The sequence below is a fragment of the Zea mays genome, chromosome 6, assembly GCF_902167145.1.
Source record: "Zea mays cultivar B73 chromosome 6, Zm-B73-REFERENCE-NAM-5.0, whole genome shotgun sequence".
Classification (NCBI taxonomy): domain Eukaryota; kingdom Viridiplantae; phylum Streptophyta; class Magnoliopsida; order Poales; family Poaceae; genus Zea; species Zea mays.
In genome coordinates this window covers 112,862,496-112,883,047 of record NC_050101.1, presented here as the reverse complement: position 1 = coordinate 112,883,047, position 20,552 = coordinate 112,862,496, and the positions used below count along the sequence as shown (strand labels likewise).

General features: G+C 44.0%; 1 protein-coding gene and 1 long non-coding RNA gene across 2 annotated transcripts; both read left to right on the top strand.

Annotated features, from left to right (window-relative positions):
• Window positions 1-385: 385 nt before the first annotated feature.
• Window positions 386-6,520, top strand: LOC100191727 (putative DEAD-box ATP-dependent RNA helicase family protein). Its single transcript, NM_001137156.1, has 6 exons — window positions 386-992; window positions 3,679-3,762; window positions 4,090-4,332; window positions 4,642-4,809; window positions 4,909-5,022; window positions 5,565-6,520. The coding sequence occupies exons 1-6, from the start codon at window positions 450-452 to the stop codon at window positions 6,255-6,257; spliced, it is 1,845 nt and encodes a 614-aa protein (NP_001130628.1). The 5' UTR covers window positions 386-449; the 3' UTR covers window positions 6,258-6,520.
• Window positions 6,521-19,116: 12,596 nt separating this feature from the next.
• Window positions 19,117-19,928, top strand: LOC103629780 (uncharacterized). The gene is made up of 3 exons (XR_002263158.1): window positions 19,117-19,186; window positions 19,682-19,742; window positions 19,836-19,928. It is a non-coding gene; the product is annotated as an uncharacterized lncRNA (long non-coding RNA).
• Window positions 19,929-20,552: the final 624 nt, after the last annotated feature.

The following is a 20,552-nucleotide window of genomic DNA, read 5'->3' as shown; positions in this document are numbered from 1 at the left end:
CCACACCATGGTTCACGAATCGCGCCGGAAGCCCAAGCGCCGGGTCCCAGCCCAGACCACCGTACACCGCCGATCCTCTCGTAGTCGCGGACTCGCCTCGGGCGACGCGTCCCATGCAACGCAGAAAACGCCTAAGTCCATACACCACGTGCACGCACTCTGGTCTCCCGCTTTGTGCAAGCGGAATCTCCCCCACCTGTCTGCCGCGGAACCCGCGAGCTTCTACGAGAGAGCCATAGACCGGATGCAGCGAGCTCTCCCACGGCCACGAACTCCCCTCACACAACCACTCTGTCTCTTCGTGCGCGGCGCTCACACGCTGACACGCACGCATAAATCTTCACACATACACTGGCCTGCCTCTCTGCCTTCTCGGTGGTGATCCCTCCCCTTCCCAAAAGGCATTGGGGTTTTAGTGGGTGGTAGGCTGGTAGCTGAAGAGGCCACCAATGGCGGCGTACGGCGGCGGTCCGTGGAGCACGGTTCCGGCCCGGTCCCGCAGGGCGGAGCCGATCGCCCCCTCTCCTCGCGGCGGCAGCAGAGGCGGAGGCGACGACCGCGTGCCGGGGGTTGGCGAGCTCGCCGAGGCGGTGGATGGACTTGAGATCGGAGGCGACGGGGAGAGGCGGCTTGACAAGTACGACATGCCGGTGGATGTGAGCGGGAAGGGCGCGCCGGGCCCCGCCGATGGGTTCGAAGCGGCCGGGCTGGCCGAGGCCGTGCTTCGGAACGTGGCTCGCTGCGGCTACGAGAGCCCCACGCCCGTGCAGCGCTACGCCATGCCGATCGTCATGGCAGGGAGGGACCTCATGGCGTGCGCGCAGACCGGGTCCGGTAAGACGGCCGCGTTCTGCCTCCCCGTCGTGAGCGGTCTCGTGGCGCCGGCGGGAGGAGGGAACGGGCACGGGCCGCGGGACAGAGGCTCATTTGATCGCGTCGCCGCCAAGCCACGGGCACTCGTCCTCGCGCCCACCAGAGAGCTTGCAGCCCAGGTAAAGGCTCGAGGTGCTGGCCCGCTATTTCGCTATATGTCTGTCGCCGTTTGTTTGGAACGCGGTGCGCCGTATTGTGGCGCCGTCAATGCGTCTGTGCGCGGATGCCATGATCCCGCCCGTCTCGTGGATTTTGTCTGTTCGTGTGTCCCTGCCTGTTCGAAGGTGTTTTAGATATCACCGTGCTGTTGTTTTCCTTGTAGTTCTGTGTGTCGCCGCGCGTGGCGTGCATGGCCGTTTCCGTAGCGTATGCGGATGTGCGCGGACGATGGGTAGCTACGCTCTGCGTATTCCTGGCTCCTGCTCCTCAGTGTGGCTGCTGCCCGCGCTCTGCAGAATGCATGTGTCAATGTGTGCGAGTTGGTACCATTGAGAATTGGGGTTTTGCTTCCTAACCATGTTGAATATTTTGCGGCTTAGTTGGGGACGAATTGCGCTTGCTCCTGCCAAATGTAGATTGTGTAATGTTGCTTGGTATATTGGCATTGCTTTTTTGCAAGCTTAATTGCTTCTTGCGAACAGCATCTGTTGGGTGCTGATTTCGTAGATTATTTTCTTGTAAGAAATTTGATTTCCCTACATTTTACCTACTATTTTCTATTTTTTTGTACGGGACCCAAATTTATAATGCTGTCTTGTACAATGTGGATATCTTCTACATTTGTATCTTCTTTTATCTATGCTGTAGGATATTTCTCTAGATCATCTGCTATCATCATTGCCAGATTCATACTGCACAATGAGCTCATTTAGGAATTGGTCCTTGTGTCCTGTTTTTTATATCTGTTTAGCTGATTGTTGGGCTGGGTTGTGTTTTATTGATCTCTGTAGGAGATTTTATACTCTTGGAGAACATGAAATGCTTAACTGCCTCTGTCTCAATATAGTTTTGATGAGCTAGCTACCCATGCGGCCATGCCATGTATGGGTTTACTTGAACGGTTTGATTTCCATAGTTGATATGAATTGGTGAGATTCTTACTGATACACTAGAATTCGATCGAAGGATACTCTTTAATTGATGTATGCTTTGCTTCGGCCCTATAATATTGGACCAACTTATTATCTCACATGTTTTATAATCCACCCTAGCATGCTAGAAATTTATCTGCACAAATGTACATGGAAGCATTAGTCATAAGATTGTAGTTTCCTGTAAAAAACATTAGGCCGATTGCAGTTATCTCACAGGTGAGGTCTGCTGTGCCAGGTTTAACATCTATAAGTTTGATCAAATGCACAATCAAAACATGACATATTTGATGCTATAGATGTTAGTGTTAGCAGAAACGGCAAGAAAAACGAAGTAGATCAACCAACAAATCACAGAGCACAACTCACAGATTTACATGGAAAACCCTTCAATGCGAAGGGAAAAATCACGAGCACCAGCCATGCGAAACATTCACTATATGTGGAGTGTTTACACAACATCGTCCGTAGACGGCAACTTACAAGAGTAAAAATAACGACGCACCACAAACCCTAATTACGCTTCGGCCCAAACCTCCTGATGACGAGCCTCCGCTCCGCTCGCCAACATGGCCTCCATATGCAGAATTTGGAACACAAACTCAACAATTAGTGCATTTTTATATATACTTTGTTGAAGTTAAGTAAGATAATTTAATATAACGCTAAAGGAAGCTATAATTTGTAACAAAGGTAGGAAATTTCAGTATGTCATGCTTGCTAGAGTGCTACTTTTGTTGGTCGTTTTTCCAATATTTGAGCTTGAGGATGTATTTGTTTGTTCAATTTGGCATGTGGTTCCTTTTATAGCCCGTTTGGGTGCCCTTAATTGGAATGCTTTTTCAGCATGTTTGAGCAGCCATGCTCACTAGTGCTCCTACCAGTGTCATGGACTCGTTGTTGTTCAATGGCTTCTAGGAATATGTTGCTTCTGTTAGAGTGGACATATTAACTAAGTTAACCTAAAAGTATAGGTTGTTGGGATAATGTAGATAATTCACTTATACACTTCAACACCCTCACTCACATGCACTCACGTGCAACCCGAGAGAAAGGCTCTAACGTGGAAATAAAGGGCGCATGCACAAATTAAGCATCTATCAGAATTTGAACTCAAGACATTTGACTTTGATACCATGTTATAGTGGATGCATTAACTAGCACAACCCAAAAGCTTAAGCTATTGCGAGTAGGTATGCAATGCACTTGTACACTTTAACAACTTCAAAGGATGGGTACAGCAATCGATCTAATAGTAGAATACAATAGAATTGTGCTTTTCACTTTTTCAAGCCACAAACCTTAGATTGGTCTATTGGGCATAACTAGAATTGATTAGAATTGATATTTTAGTTTTGAACAGCACCAAATAGACCGTCCAAACAATATGATTATGGCCCAATCGAATTCTAGAGATCAAAACATGCTTTTATATTTTTTCTCAGGGGCGGAGCTACTTGTAGTTATTGGGGTCAACTGACCCCTATAAAACATGTCAATTCCTGTACAAATATATTCTTAACTAATGTATTTAGATGATGATTAATGGAGCTGACCCCAATGACTTTGTTGTCTGGCTTCGCCCCTGTTTTTTCTTATGATTCTCTCTTTTTCAAGGGTGTTAAGTTGTTATTGATGAAGTAATTCATGTTTGATTCCTCTCTATAGTGTTATTTCTGTTTGGCTTTAGTGCTTTTTTTGTTTTATATTTCAGATTAACGAGGAGGCAAAGAAGTTTTCTTTCCAAACAGGACTCAGAGTTGTGGTAGCTTATGGTGGAACACCAATGTTTAGCCAGGTGGTTGCTGCTTTCTGCGTTTTTTTTTGTTTCTGCACAACCCTTGTTTCATTGTCTATTTATGCAGACTAGTTTATTTGTAAAGCAGTTTAGATGTTTAGATACCAATGTTATGTGTAGAAATATAGCATATTTTTGGATGTTTAACCAAAATATATGATAATTCATTGTCCCTAAAATTTCTTGACATGGCACTCAACAGTTAGGAAATAGGGAATTATGGATAGACAATGGCGTATAACTTTTATGAATGTTCATGCTGTATTTATATTGCCTGCCTTTACAATATTAATGTTGTTTCTATTTTTACATGCTTGCTTTTTTTAGCTGCGTGATTTAGAGAAGGGTGTTGATCTTCTTGTTGCTACACCTGGACGCCTTGTGGATTTGGTTGAGCGATCACGGATCTCTCTTGAGGCAATTAAGTACTTGGTAATGGATGAGGCTGACAGAATGCTGAATATGGGGTTTGAGCCTCAGATACGAAAGATAGTTGACATGATGAATATGCCAAAAAAGTCTGTAAGACAAACTATGCTCTTCAGTGCAACCTTCCCACCAGAAATACAGGTAGAGAAATATGTTTACAATGATCTTTTTTTGTTTTGGTAAAGCAGCATGTGCATGCAGGTGATTATTTTTCTTTTCTCTTATAACTTGCAAACTTTAGACTCTATATGGCATGTCCTTTTTTCTCTTTGAATTGTTTTTTATGAAGTATTTTACATTGTTACTAATTCACTGTTATTAGAAGTGCAAATAACACTTAAATCTTGTATTGCACAAATGATATTAGTATTAGGTTGTCATGATAGTCTACAGCTATTTGCTGTCAATTGATATATATAGTTGACTGATGTTTAATGTGATTCTTCCCAGAGGCTGGCTACTGATTTCTTGCACAATTACATATTTGTTACTGTCGGAAGGGTTGGATCAAGCACTGACCTGATTGATCAGAAAATTGAGTTTGTTAATGGCGGGGAGAAAAGGGGCTTCCTGTTGGATATTTTGCAGAAGCAGTCTGTTGGTCTGTCCAAAAACAAGGTATATGGTAGCTTTTCTTATCTTAGATTTGAATAGGATGGTTTGGCATTTCTTGCTCGGAAACTTGTAATGTTAATTTGCATGTTTTTCTATCTGCAGCAACCCCTAACATTGGTCTTTGTGGAGACGAAGCGGGAAGCTGATTCACTGCAGTATTGTCTACAATCAAACGGTTTCTCTGCAACATCAATACATGGTGACAGAACACAACAGGTGAATACATCTCTCGCTATAGTAATTGTATAGCTGGTTCTTACATTACAGACCTAGAAACATGACACCAGTTTTAGCCAAAAATGTCTGCAGTGGTGTTTTTTAGTCTTTAGCTTCATTGCTACAGCACAGCTTGCACTGGGACCATCATTTTCGAGTTCTAGGTCTATGCAATGCAATGTCATTGAAAGCTTCAAACTGTATTCCTCAACAAGACATAGGCTGGAATCAGTATTTATGTTCTATGAAGATGATGGATCCTCTTTTGCCCCAACCATCCATGTTCTATTAAAAATGGCTACTTTTACTTGGCACGATCTTTTTTGATCCCAACCATCCATGATTCAAATATCATCTGTTGTCATGATATGATGCTGTCGGTACTGCCAGCACAGCCATTTAATCAGTGAATGTTTTCTGCATTTTTTTTATCATGTAAATTTACCTATTTGTGCTTCTCTTTTATAAGTATCATGCTGATTTAATACATATTTTACATGTTCAATGTTTAATCCCTTTTGTCTGTCTTTCCCATTTTGTAGGAGAGGGAGAGAGCACTGAAATCCTTCAAGAGTGGCGCCACTCCTATCTTGGTCGCCACCGATGTAGCTTCAAGGGGTCTCGATGTCCCGAACGTGGCCCATGTGATCAATTACGACCTCCCCAAGAGCATCGACGATTACGTCCACAGGATCGGAAGAACTGGGAGAGCCGGAAAGGCCGGGAAAGCCACCGCTTTATTCACAGAGTCGAACCACCACCTGGCAAAGGACCTGCTGGAGCTGATGACTGGAGCGAAGCAGGATGTGCCTGAGTGGCTCGGGGACTATGCAAGCAGGCCGTGCTCCGGGGGGTCCAGCTATGGCGGTAGAGGCCGAAGGGGTGGCGGAGGTTTTGGCGGAAGAGACTATCGCCTCAGCAGTGATTATGGATACGGTGGCAACGGTGGTGTCTATTCCAGCAGCGGTAGCAGCTACTCTGGCGGCGGCGGCGGTTATTCCAGCCGCGGTGGCGGCTATTCTGGCCGCGGTGGCGGCTATGCCAGCCGCGGTGGTGGCTACTCTGGTGGTGCCAGCCGCGGTGGCGGCTACTCTGGTGGCCGTGGCGACTACTATCGTGGTGGCTCTCGTGGCGGTGGTGGCAGCGACGGCTCCTACAGACAAAGTGCTCCTCCCCTGCCCTACCCGTCGTACCCCAGGGCCGCCGCGGACATCAGCGCCTCTGGCTGGGACTAACCAATGCCCACGCGTATCCTTAACGCAAGTACCGTATAGATACATAGCACTACGTCTGTAGTAGCTCGGTCTTGCGCTGGTCCTTTTGCCTTGGCGGCCCTCGTTGTGCTGTCATATACATTGCCATGGCCCTGTTGCAAAGGGTAAACTTGGGTCTTGGGGTTGGATGATTTTTTTTGCGTCAGTGGTGGGAGTATTGCGACTATGGAAACTCGGGACTTGCTGGTTGAACTTGAAGGTTATATATATATGCATTGTTACTCATATCTTGGCTATAACGGTGGCAAGTGACACTGCAATTTTTGCTGCTCAATCCAAGAGATGTCCAGTGCTTGCTAGTACTCTGAATCTCTGATGAAAAATGGAATCGAGATTAGAGAGTTTGGTTTCAGCGGTTCTATATGCAGTGTGTCTTCGCTAAAGTTTTGTTTGGTTTTTGTTATGAAACGGATCGACTCATTACCTTCTTCATCCATGAGAAGGTAATTCTCTTGGTAGTCGTTTTAGTTTTTTGTTTTTATGCCTTTAGTTAAATTGATGATAATAAATATAATTAAATATGTAAAATACATATATCAAGTATTATATGCATCTATTAATTACCTAAAACGAATTTTAATTTGTAACAAAGAATATTTAATATTTACATGTAGGGATATACTTACTCGACTAAATTTTATGTCATAAACTCATGATGTATAACTTATCTAGAATTTGGTTTGTGTTTTAATATCATACGACCCCTTTTAAATGTACTCTGTCTCTGGATGCAGGCTAGCTATTTTAATCTATACTCGTATTTTGCTTCAAATTGTCCTGGCACTTTGAGCCTGTTTGGGAGTAGTAGCTGTAGATTCATGAAAACATATTTAGATCCATTTTTAAGCCGAATATTTTTTTATTTAACAGCTTCAGATTTATCAAATTGGTGGCTTAAGGGGTGTTCCGCCAAATCAAAGTTTGATGAAAGTAGAAAAAAATAACTACTGTCACTAATTAAAAAAAAGATTTATTTATATTTCCTTCGTCGTCGGACCCTCTCACACTGGCTGTTATGTCATGCATGATCGTGTGCTTGGCCTCTCCGATTAGTGTTAGGTATAAGGCCGTGTTTTTTGAGCCAACCTTTATTTTCAGCCTGCCGCGCTCACGACATGGCCCACGCGCATGCATCATGTTTGGTCTGGCACATAAAAGGCTATATTGTTGATTTTTTTTAATTTTAGTAAGCTATGGACTTTAAATGATTGTAATATTTTGGTTATTCCAACATTATCGTTATGTGCAGAGTGAATTGACACCCTAGGTCATCCGGTCCGTGGCTCGGGGTATGATTAATTAACTTCATATAAGTATCTGTTTGATCTAGTTGAAAATAGCTAGGAGGAAGGGAATATAAGAAAATTTAGTAGTCTCGACCCGGGGCATGAGAAATTCTAGATTTGCTCCTGAATATGTATTCTTTTCCTTACAGAGAAGGCCCTGTAATGGGTTGTAAGTTTTTTAACGGGACAAACCGAGGAATATATTTTGTTTCCCTCAAACTATGTGTTGTAACTGTTGTTGGCATCAGTTTGTGTTCTATAATTTAATTACTGTAATTTGAAACATTGTCATGTTATATGGATATTCTTGATATTGTTGTATTGGTTTGTCTTTTACTTGAATACGTTTAGCTTCAATGGCATTTTTAAAAGTCGCTTAAAGGAGGTGAATAGGTGAAACTAGAAATTTGCATGTTTAAACCCAAACTTCAACCACGATTAGGCATTAGAACGAGAATAATAATAATAACCACGAGAATTATAGTCGTACGCCGCCAAATTCTCCCAAGAGCGGCCTGTTCACCGGAGGCTGGCCTGACGCACCGGACATTGTTCGGTGCACCACCGGACAGTCCGGCGTGCCAAGCCGAGCAGGACTTTGGCTGTACCAAGCCAAGTCTTTTGCATTTCTTTTCTTCTCTTCTTTTCTCTGTTTCTAGCACTTAGACAATATATGTTAGTACTCAAAACAATGTACTAAGTCTAGAAACATACCTTGTTACATGATTTACACCTTTTGCTTGTTTGGCACATAATATCTCACTCACTATGTGTTGGACACCTAATCACCAAAACATTATAGAAATCGCCTAAGGGCACATTTCCCTTTTAGTAAGGACTAGGCAAACTAGTTAGTCCGAAAGGTTGTGGTGGTCAGCAAGCACCAAAATCAATACAGGAAATGATTTAATGCAATTTTCCTTTCGTTCTCCACATTTTCGGTGATTGATGCCAACATATACCAAAGCAAATATGAAGTATGAAATTATAACTAGTTTGCAGTTGGTCAAGAGTTCATAAGATACTTAAGTGAAAGCAGTTCTAAGTGAATATGAGTGTTTTTTACATGATTAAAATTTTGAAGCACATTTGCACCACTTGCATTGATTTTTGCATACTTTTGCTAAAGTATTTTAAAAGTCATTTTGCATTTGGCCAGAAGTTTGGAATTTTAAAAGCATTTTATTAGTTTTGAAAAATTCTCCCCCTTTCTCAAATGTTTTTCTTTTGGCAAAATAAATGCTCCCCCTAAACAACATAGTTTTTCTCCCCCTTTGGCATAAACAAGTTTTGTTCCTCTTAGCTATTAAGAGACTTTTCACAAATGAAAGAATGCCAATTTGGAAGACTGAAAAGTTTTGAAAACAGTGTGGTGTTGCGGTCCTTTTGCTTAGGCCTTGTATTTTCTCCCCCTTTGGCGTTGAGCACAAAAACGAAGAAAATCGAAGGCCTTTACAACAAAGATATAGGATTTAAGTACATGAGTTGTGCAAAGAGTGTTCAGTGTTGATACTGAACGAATGTACAGTGGAAGTGTTCCCTTTGCTTTGCAACTGCATTTTTCTTTCAATTTAATACTAAGTATAGAGATAGTCTTGGAAGCACATTAGTCTTAACTTTGGAACAAGAAGGATATGAAATTTGCAATTGTACAAAATGAAAGAGATAAACATGATCAAAAGTATAATGAATGAGCAATGTATGTAATATCTCAGTCAATGTTTCGAGAATCAAATACATTTAGTTCACTTCTAGGTTCACAAAACTGTTTTTCATCTAAGGGCTTGGTGAAGATATCAGCTATCTGTTTGTGGGTGCTAACATGGTTAATTACGATATCTCCCCTTTGCGAGTGGTCTCTCAGAAAGTGACACCAGATATCTATGTGCTCAGTGCATATGTGATCAACAAGCTTCTCCGTCATACAGATTGTACTCTCATTGTTACATAGGATCGACTTTGCTCAACTTGTAGCCATAGTTTCTAAGGGTTTATGTCATCCAGAGTAATTGTGCACAATAGTATCTTGCATCAATATACTTTGAGGGTTTGACTCATCCAGAGTAATTGTGCACAACAATGTCCTTCAGCCATAATCCTTGAGCGTTTGCCTCATCCAGAGGTGGAAGACGACCTTGCGTATTGCGGACCGTCTGGCCCAGAACATGGACCGTCTAAGCGATGCGGGGAAGGAGCTGCTCCTATGGCGAGATTACTGACCGTCTGGCCTAGAGCCGCAGACCATCCGCGTCACCACAAAGGACACCGTTTGGCAGTACACCCATAGTGTTTAGTACTAGATCGACATCATCAATTAGTATTATTTCTGTTTGCAAAACAACAATTCTAGAATTTCCCAAAATATACTCCTCCCACAAGTAAAAATCTTATATTCTCTATTTTTTAATTCATATGTATAGCCACTTCGATAATAAATTATATGGTAACAATGTGGGGCCGTTTCTAGAAATCTCAAAGACTACCAATTTTAGTGGTGATTTTATTAATTTTAATCTGCCAAAACTAGTCTCGCTCGCCGATTCATTTATATCGTTTTTGAAACAACGAAATAGTTCATTTTTACAAAAAAGAGCAGTTATTTTAAAAGCACATGAAAAAGAGAGCACATCATGGGCCAAGCAAGGCCCTAGGCCCATCCAGGCCAAACTGGCCTAAACGCGAGCCCGTGCGTCTCCCCGTCAGCCCCGGCCCCGAGCGACAAACGACAACCGCGTCCGCGCCGGGCTTTCGTACAATCGCACTGGAGTCGAACCCAGACTCCACTCCCCTTCCTCCTCCTCCCCTTGCCATATAACCCAGCCGCTCGAGATAGGGCTACCCGCCTCACCGCTGATTTGCTGTAGCTTTCGTTTGTGCCGAGCGTGATTCTTGTGCCGCACCTTGTACTACCCGAGGCATTAGCTTCCAGGCGGCGGCGTTTTCGTGGCAAGTTTGGGTTAGGGTGCGGTTGCAAAGAGATGGAGGAGGTCACAGAGGGAGTGAACAATCTGGCGATTACGGAGCTGCACAAGAAGAACGAGATCCAGGTCTCCAACACCAAGAAGCCGCTATTTTCTACGTCAACCTCACCAAGGTGAGTTTCCCCCCTTTCTCGTTTTTTTTCTTTTTTTTACCCTCCAATTGTTTGGGGTTTATCGCGATATTGAGCTGAGTGTTGATGCCTTTTTGGAGCGCCAATCACTCAACACAAACCAGCGGTGGTGCCCTCTACACAGGGGCAGACGGTCTGCGGCCTGGCGCAGGGCTAGGGTTTCTTGCCTGACGGCCGGACGGTCCACGCCCTAGGGTCGGACGGTCCGCGCGTGCGCAGGGGGCGGCGAAGGTCGCCGGTGGCGCCTAGATCTCGCTCCCGGGAGGGACCCCGTCGGGGAGGAGAGATCCTAGGAGATGTCTAGGCTCGGCAGGCCGACCTAGACTCCTCTAATCGAGGTAGAGTCGAAGAGAAGCGAAGAATTTGGGGATTGGAATACTAAACTAGAACTAAACTAGAGCTACTCCTAATGCATAAGGTAAAAACGAGAAATAGACTTGATTTGATCGATTGTTGGGGGGGTTCAATCAGCCGTAGCCCTTCATCTATATAAAGGGGGAGGTCTGGATCCACTTCAAACTATTTTCCGAGTTAATCCTATGGTTTTAGGTAACAAATCCCGCGAGAAACTAGGAACCCTAACTGACTCTGTGCACGCGCGGACCGTCCGGCCTCAGGGCCGGACCGTCCGCAAGGCTCTTTTTAGCTTTCAACATATGCCCCCCTGCCTTTTGGTGAAGGTTGACGAACCAAAAGCATATGAACTAAACCTGATGTAAGTCACCGACTTTTCAATATTGAGATCATTCAATAAAGCACCAATGTATAAAGGTCGTTTTAGATTGTATCTTTCTTGGCCATGACCATTTGATCAATGGATCAAAAGGAATAGAATGGAGGTGCCCCCACTCTGGATAGACAAAGGGACTATACATGTACCATGGATTCATCATCATACCATTCCATGTTTGAACAGGATAATATACCGACGATGAGTAAACGGGTGGAAAGTACCCTGGTCTCATAGGATGAATAAGCGATGCTTGTTGTGTCGCCTTTCGGGCCGTTTTGTTTACCCGTTTCGTTTTAGCAGGTGACCGGGGTTTCTTCGTTGACTGACCAAGTAGAACGGTCTTCTTGCTAGTATTCTTGGAGAGCAACTGACCAAAAGTTGGGTCAACTTTGATCAGCCGACCATATGTGCTTTGCCATTGTGTCTCTTTCCCATTTAAAGCTTTGTGTGGAGGCTGACGCCTTTGGCCATAGGCGGACTGTCCGGTAGAGTTAGCCGGATCGTCTGTCTGAGCATCGGACCGTCCGTATGTATGTGCGAGACCGTCCGTGATGCTCAGGCCAGGCTGTCGTGCTTGGCTCATTAATTGTGCCTGCCCCCCGGTGCCTCCGGACTTTTTAGCCTTATCGAGCCTTTCGAGCAATCTCCTTTTGTGATATATTTGACATGCGAGGATTGTCAATGACGATGTCTTTGCTTTTGCCTTTATCAGCCATTTCTGGCTGAACTAAGGTCTTTTTGCATGCGATATCTATTGTATTAACAGTAAATGACTGTGTGTCCACTTGCATCTCCTGAAAAGCTAACCGGCCCTCATTTATGGCCGATTGTACCTGTCAACGAAAAACATTATAGTCATTGGTGGCATGAGAAAAAGAATTATGCCACCTACAATAAGCATGTCTCTTTAATTCATCTATAGGAGGGATAGTATGAGTTGATTTAATATTGCCATTTTTAAGTAGCTCATCAAATATCTTATCGCATTTGGCAACACTAAAGGTAAATTTAATCTCTTCTTGCCAATTCTTTTGAACCGGCTATAAGGAAGAACATGCCGAAGATTTGGCCTTTGTTGGCCAAATAAACTCAGCGGTATATACATCTGCGGATTCATCATCTGAACTATCACGCTCTATTAGATGTATAGTACGGGCGACCGATTTTGAAGTCTCTTTAAATCGGCTTTCACAGGCTAAAGCCCGCTGATGTAGCTGCGCTATCAAAAAGAACTGGGTCCCATCTAATTTGTCTCTTAAGTAGGATAGCAACCTATTAAAAGCTAGCCCTGCTAGCTCTTTGTCTGCGACATGGATCCGAAAGCATCGGTTTCTAGTGTCCCGAACCTCCGGATATAATCATTCACTGATTCTTCGCGTCCTTGTCGGGCTAAAGCTAAGTCAGCTAGTCCTAATTCATATTCCCCTGCAAAGAAATGTTCATTGAATTTACTTTCTAACTCATTCCAGGAATTAATGGAATTAGGAGGCAGGGCGAGGTACCATGCAAAAGCGGTACCAGTAAGGGATAAAGAAAATAAACGAACACAAAATGCTTCTCCATCGACCAATTCGCCTAGGTGTGCTAGGAACTGGCCTATATGTTCGTGTGTGCTTCTTCCATTCTCACCAGAAAACTTAGAAAATTTTGGTATCCTTTCCCCTTGTGGATATGGGACAGTGTCAAACCGGTGATTATATGACTTTTGGTATGATTGCCCCACTCTGGCTACACTAACTTCGAACTTATCTCGAAATAGTTCAGTCATCTCTTCCCTAATTTTTCCATTGCACCCGGTGATCCTGGGCTATGGGGCTTATTTGGTCGGGCATTAGCATACCGACCTTCTTGCCGTGACTGATCGATAATGTTGATCGGTCTGTGATTGTATGGTGCGTTATGGTTTAAATATGTAGAGGGCGAAACATACTGTTGTTGTGGTGTGTAATAATTTGGTGCATGGTGTGCAACAGCAGGTTCTGCATATGCGTATCCAGTTTGTCCGGTGGTAAATCCGAACTGACCAGTTGCGTTCGCCATTATCGGGACACCACGTGGCAGTCCTGGTGCGGTCCCGGACTGTCCAACGGGGAAAGCCAGACTGTCCGGGCAGAAGCTCAGACGGTCCGACTGCGTCCAGGGTCGTCGATCTGCCAATCAGGGACGACAGTGGTTCTAGGGCGGCCCCGGACTGTCCGACAGAGCAAGCCGTACGGTCCGCGTATGGGCCGGACGGTCCGGGTAGAGGCTCGGACGGTTCGACCATGTTCAGGGGCGCCGATCTGTCAAGCAGGGACGACGGTGGTTGTATTTGCCCTGAATATGAGTTCAACGGCATACCATACAAAGGCTAGGGTTGCAAATCCCCATTTGTTGCCGATACATCAGACATAAATAACCTATTACTAGTTTCGTATGATCGAAAACTAGGAGCAACAGACTTTTCCAACGTACGTGTTAATTTTCTAATTGACTCTTCTAACCCTCCAATCTGTTGTTTCATTTGATTTTGCTAATGATCTACATACTGTTTAATAGATTAGATGTCGTCGGGTTTACTTACGTCGGGGACTTGAAGCAAAGATAGAAGAGATGCAACGTTGGTCTCTCCATGTTTGATAACTTTTTGGTGGCGATCCACCGTGTATTGTGATAAGAATTTCTCCTTCGCTTGACGCATGTAGTCCTCGTATTGCTGTTGCTCATCGACGGTCAGACTTTCAACAGTCGGCTTTAGGATATTGTCCGGGGAGATATTGGTGTGATCTTTAGAATCGGCCATTCGAGGGTCTGATTTTTAGTAGATCTAAACACCTGTCCCCAGCGGAGTCGCCAAAAGTATGTTGACGCCTTTTTGGGGCGCCAATTACTCAACACGAACCAGCGGCGGTGCCCTCTGCACAGGGGCGGACGGTCCGCGGCCTGGCGCAGGGCTAGGGTTTCCTGCCTGACGACCGGACGGTTCGCGCTCTGGGGCCGGACGGTTCGCGCGTGCGCAGGGGGCGGCGAAGGTCGTCGGCGGCGCCCGGATCTCGCTCTCGGGAGGGACCCCGTCGGGGAGGAGAGACCCTAGGAGATGTCTAGGCTCAGCAGGCGGACCTAGACTCCTCTAATCGACGTAGAGTCGAAGAGAAGCGAAGAATTTGGGGATTGGAATACTAAACTAGAACTAAACTAGAGCTACTCCTAATGCATAAGGTAAAAACGAGAAATAGACTTGATTTGATCGATTGTTGGGGGTTCAATCGGCCGTAGTCCTTCATCTATGTAAAGGGGAAGTCTGGATCCACTTCAAATTGTTTTCCGAGTTAATCCCGTGGTTTTAGGTAACAAATCTCGCGAGAAACTAGGAACCCTAACTGACTCTGTGCACGCGCGGAACGTCCGCGCCACCACCACGGACTGTCCGGACCACGCACCGTCCGGCCTCAGGGCCGGACCGTCCGCGAGGCTCTTTTTAGCTTTCAACACTGAGCTAACAGCGCGGGTGTGGTTTCACATCCACTTTTATTTTGACCAAAAATATGATAGATGGTTCAAATGTAAGCTTTCTAATCTCTACTACTACATAAGTAAGTATTGTAGACGTTCACAGCCGCCAGTGGTGCACGGTTCTGCCGTGGGGCACCCCGCATCCCGCCCGCCTCGCCCTCCCCCGGCAATCTCGGCGCTCGCCCCAGCGGCAATCTCGGCGTCCCCGCGACAATCTCCCTCCCCCGCGGCAATCCCGCCGTCCCCTGCGGCAATCTTGCCCTCCCCCGCGCAATATTGTGCCCCATCCCCCGGTTCGACGTCCGTGCCCCTGTCGCGCTCTCCTACCTCCATGCCCCCCGCCCACTACACCCGCCTCCTGATGCCCCGCCACGGGTTCCCCTCCCCCACAGGCACATAGCCCCCGCCCCTGTCTCGCCTGAACCAAGGCGTCGCCGAGCTCCTCCCTCGCCGCGCGCGCGCCGCGATGCTTTCGAGGCATGGGGAGGAAGACCGTGACGATGCAGTGAGAAGTCTGGATCAGGCACTGACCAGCACCCATACGCCCCCACCAGTCCTCGGGTGCCCCCGCCTCACGCCCTCACCGCCGTTCCTCGTCACCCGTCGCGCGCGACGTCGGTCCGCTGCAGGGAGAAAGGAGCAGGCGTCGGCAACATCCGTCCGCCGCGTGAAGTAAGGTCCTGCCCATCCCACCGTGCATCTTTGCAGAGGAGATCCTCCACCGTCCGCCGTCTCATGGCCCACCCTATTCGGTTCATACCTAGCTCCCCCCACGCCCGTCCGTCCTTCCGCACTGGACTGCTCTCAAACCCTAACCCTCGCCGCCGGTCCTTGTCACCCCGTCGTCGTGCCCATTGGCAGGCCTCGGCGACCTCCGTCCGCCGCACGTGGTAAGGCCCCCACCCATCCCAATGTGTCCCCCCGGTGAGAGGTGGTTCCGCTCGCCCTGCGCGCGAGCCTTCTCGGGCTGGGTCCCACGTTCTCCTGAGAGGATGGCATGAGGAAAGTGGGCTCGTGCTCACGAACCATACTTGGCTCCGGATGTGTGCAGTGTGCTCTTAGCGGCGTCGGTCAGACCATCCGCCTCTCTCCTTCCAGCATCAAGGTAACCTTTCCTTGTTACACATACTTTTAATCTTGCAAATAGAACTACACCAAACAGAAGGGTATCCTATGGGAGCAACAAGATGTTTCTAGATCTTACATATAAGCACCCGAGAGGTATGTGTTTCTAAGTTTTAGGATACCCTCATTTTCTCTGATTGACTGTAGCTTTGCTCTTCTAGGTTGTTGTATTCTAAATAAATTGATTACAAATCCTAAGTCTTCATTGTGTTTTACCATTTCTCTTATGTTGGGGCAGTTCATGAGCATGCGACCTTATTGTTTAGGACTAATATAATGTTTCATAAATCCTCTCAAAACCAGCCATGGTCGATCAAGTGAAATCATACAATGCTAACTGGAAAATTCTAGCTATGTTTATCTATTAGTTCATAGTGTGTACCAATTCATTACCATGCAATTAGTTAGTTTCTGTTGCTAGGGGAAAAACTGTAGCTGTGTTTCCGTATTACTTCCTGTAATCTTGCTCTTGGTAGGTGGATCACGTGCATCATGCCTTTAGGGAAGCCCCTTGGAGGCTTGGACAGGCCTCAGTGGGAGTGTCACACTCTTCTTTGTTCATCATGGACACTGATGCTAGGCCAATGGATTCGAGAAGGTCAAGCACTGGAAACCAATAGCGAAGGTAGTGCTTGGTGTATAGTAGGGGCATGATGAATAAAGAAAATCAATAGATTATTTTCGGTTCTATTTTCTTAATTTTCTACCTAATAAATTTCACCTAATTTGCTTTTCCTACTATTAACATGGGTATGTAATTTAGAGGGTTAGTTTATCTATTGATTTAGATTGTTCTGAACTCGATCTTGTGGTTGTGCATAATTGAATAACCGAAAAACTTGTGCCTTTGAGATGTTGGAGCCACTGTTTTCTGGCAGTGCAAATATGTGGATCTAGAATTTGTTTTATCCCTATTGGTAGTTTGGTTTTCTGACAATTCATTTTTGTTACTGCTCGAGTAATATATTTCTCATTCATTATGGGTAGATTGGAAGAAACCAGAGCCTACATCTACTTTTGATAGATTATAAAGAGGCCGGAGCCTACATCTACATCACCAAAACATATTTGTTCTGGTAATAATCTTTTTATACTGCTTCATTCCTAGAAACAATGGCTTCTATGTCTTTTTATGTAGCAAAAATATTTATAAGCTGATATATTGTAGAGTAATTTTGATGATCAGTACTCTATGCTATTTCACATCCAACCTAAGGACTTTGAACTTTATAACCATCTAACATCTTACCGCGCCCACTCTCGCCTTCTGCTTGAAGTGGTTTTTGTCACCTCTGTGAAGTGGTTTTTGTCGCCGGCTATGGAAGGAGATCTGGGTTCGTTCCCATTCCTCCATTCCCCTCCCAGATCACGTGCTGATTCCAGTCGGTCCCGCAATCAATGCCATTGCCCCTGCAACCCCCTTCCACCGACGGCGTGGACCTTCCAACGACGAAGCGGATCTTCCTCGGCGTCCTCTCCCTACCTACAGCTATTAAAGAAATCCAAAGGGATGAGACATGCAAGGCCGCCACCCTACCCTCATCCTGCTTGCATCTTCCCTGTTTCAAAATCGCCCAGTTGAGTTTTCCAATCCTCTGTTCTCTTCTGTTCATGTTCATATAATATATTCAGTTTGCAGTAACATGATTTTTGGATGTGTACATATGGGCGGCGGCAAAACCGCTTATTGATTAATATGAATTCAAAATTAGTTCTTCATCTTTGTCAATCGGCTGCTCACCTGTTGCTGCGTCCTGGTGGCTAGCTGCAACATAGCTGGCCAATAGCTTAGGTCGTAAGCAACATAGAACTCTTTGTTTGAGTGTAAGCAGTACAACGGATTTTTTTCTCGAATTTGTATTGCAGGATTGAGATGATATAGAGAGCTTTGGATAGTTTTTCTAAGCAGCAAGGCTTAGAAAAACTACAGATCCCCTTTAACGCAAAGCATGCCAATAAAGCATAGAGGTTACTGATGTAAATTGGATGCTTCTGCAGTAACCCTACTCTCCTAATTAATTAACCAGTATAGCCAAGTCCATTCACACAGTGTGATGATGCTGACGATAACTCCAAGAGAATTAGCATTCAGCATTGCCAACCAGCATATGCTTTGCAATGCCAGTTCTCGTCAGTAAAAAAGTACTATCAAACTTCCTGCATCTGAATAATTTGCAACAGTTATGAGTATCATTTTGATAAACTGCTCAGTACTCTGAATTGGAATTCATTGTTTTCACCGCATTTTCCTACATTTTGCTGCCCATTTAATTCAATGTGAGTAGGAGTATCACATTTGCATATCTTCTTCCTACCATAAAGCTTAACAAGTTCGGCTTGCCTTCTTGCCACAAATTGAGTTACAGTATACTTTCGATAGCGCACCTTGTCTACTTGTATGTTGTGTTCTTTGTCATCTGAAATTTGTGTGAACTGCTGTAGCTATGAGCCTGGACCGGCATTTGAGGAGGTCAAAGAAGAAGCCATGCTTGATATATCACCAACAGACTCGACACAGTTTTGGTTAATTCAGTGGCCTAAAGACCAGGTACCATTGATCTTTTGCATAAAATTCAGATGACAAAGAACATATAAAGAGAAGCAAGATGACAAAATTGAGGTAGGGAATGGCGTATCTCTCGAGGGACTAAAGAAGTAAAGAGTAAAGAAATACTTGTGCCCTTTATTTTTATTTTTTTTGTTATAATAGGTTTTATTGTACTGCTATTTTTTTGTGTAAAAGAACTTTTGTTTCGTGTACTTCTCTTTTCATGTAGGCATATATCAGTATATCAATCTATGTTTCATTTACTCTAAGTTCTTTCTTCCTTTTGATCAGCAGCTCTTGTCTTTGTAGTCTGAGCTGGAATATATATCCTTCATGTACGTTAACCCCACTGGTTTTGCTGAACTAAGAAAAAGAGTTGAAGACTTGTACAAGGCCCATGAACAAGAATTGGAAGAGGCGCTGTGTTTGTTTGAGTAATGATTGATACTGCATGATTCAGTACTATTTTCTCATGTTTGAGATTCTTCGATTCCAAGCAAATAGAATTTTAAGGCAAAAGATTGTTGAGGATCAGTTTCTCGATCTTGTTAGTGTTGAAACAGAAGTGCGCTCAGTTTACAAAGAGCTCTACAGGTGAGCGCATGACATCTCATTAAACTAAAAGTTCTACTGGCTTCAGACTCCAAAGAGAATTTTATCTATTTTCATTAGGAATCAGATTACGGTACTATAACACCACATCTGCTTGATGTAGTGTTGTGCTAGCATGCTCTGGTGTTCCCTAGATATTTCTTACACAGTTTTCTAACTCATTTCATATGAGATCGTACAATTAACCAGTCTGCTACACATTTTCATTAGTTTCTTTTCTTTTAAAAAACTTTGGTCAGTGAACCATGTTTGTTGCTGACTAAATAACACTATGTAATATGATAATACTTTGTGGTACGGTTTCCTGCTTATTTGCTTAGTTGTACATCTCAATTGCATTTTAAATCAAAAGTTATTATTATAATGGCGTGAGTGTCCCGGTAAAAAAATGGCGTGAGTGTTATGTTGTTCTTACTTTGAAATGTGGTGTAAGGCTGTTTATTTGTTGGATTATTTATTATCTGACCCATCTTTCAGCATTTACAAAACTACACTCAAATCCAAGAGTTCAATAAATAAGGTGAATCAGGTTGCTCAGGTATGTATTTTTATATTCATACTATTTATATTACTCTGAATATCATGTTATTTGTAAAATAATTAACCTTAATACCTTACACTATTTTCTTAGCTGAGGATCATCATAAAACCAAAATCCTGCAATGGTGTTGGGCCATTGTGCACTGCACAACAGGTACCACTAACAACAAATTACTATATTGCTTATACAATGGATTTGTGATTGGCTCACAAGTCTATTCAATTTAGATCTACTATCATGTTCTTGGCCTTGTTCATGGCATATGGACACCCGTTCCTCAAGCTGTGAGTTATCTTCTTTTTGTCGTATTTAATGTTCTTTATTATAGAGAACTACTTCAATCAGTTTATTATAGAGAACGACTTCAATCAGCACATAATCATTTTCCTCTAAAACACTGTTTGATAGAACTGTTATATTCAATAGGGAATGTTTCTCTTTGATTCTTTAGCATAAACTATTAAAAACAAAGTAGAGGATCATTTCACCGAATCAGAAGAAGCTACTTTTTCAGCTTCCAGTCTTTTATTAGTTCATCAGTTTATTATAGAGAACCAATTGAATCAGCACACAATCAGTTTTCTCTAAAAAACTGTTTGATAGAAGTCCTGTTAGATTCAATAGAGAATATTTCTCTTTGATTACTTAGCGTAAATTATTCAAATCACAGTAGAGGATCATTTCACCGAATCAGAAGAAGATGCTGTTTTTCAGCTTCCAGTCTTTTAGTTCATCAGTTTACTATAGAGAACCACTTGAATCAGCACATAATCATTTTTTTCTCTGAAAAACTGTTTGATAGAACTC

What these genes read in the sequence shown, in the direction of transcription:
- LOC100191727 (NM_001137156.1), top strand. Translation starts at nt 450, where the DNA reads ATGGCGGCGTACGGCGGCGGTCCGTGGAGCACGGTTCCGGCCCGGTCC. An exon ending in GAACACCAATGTTTAGCCAG is followed by an intron (nt 3,763 to 4,089) that starts GTGGTTGCTGCT and finishes TGCTTTTTTTAG; the next exon opens with CTGCGTGATTTAGAGAAGGG. An exon ending in CCTTCCCACCAGAAATACAG is followed by an intron (nt 4,333 to 4,641) that starts GTAGAGAAATAT and finishes GATTCTTCCCAG; the next exon opens with AGGCTGGCTACTGATTTCTT.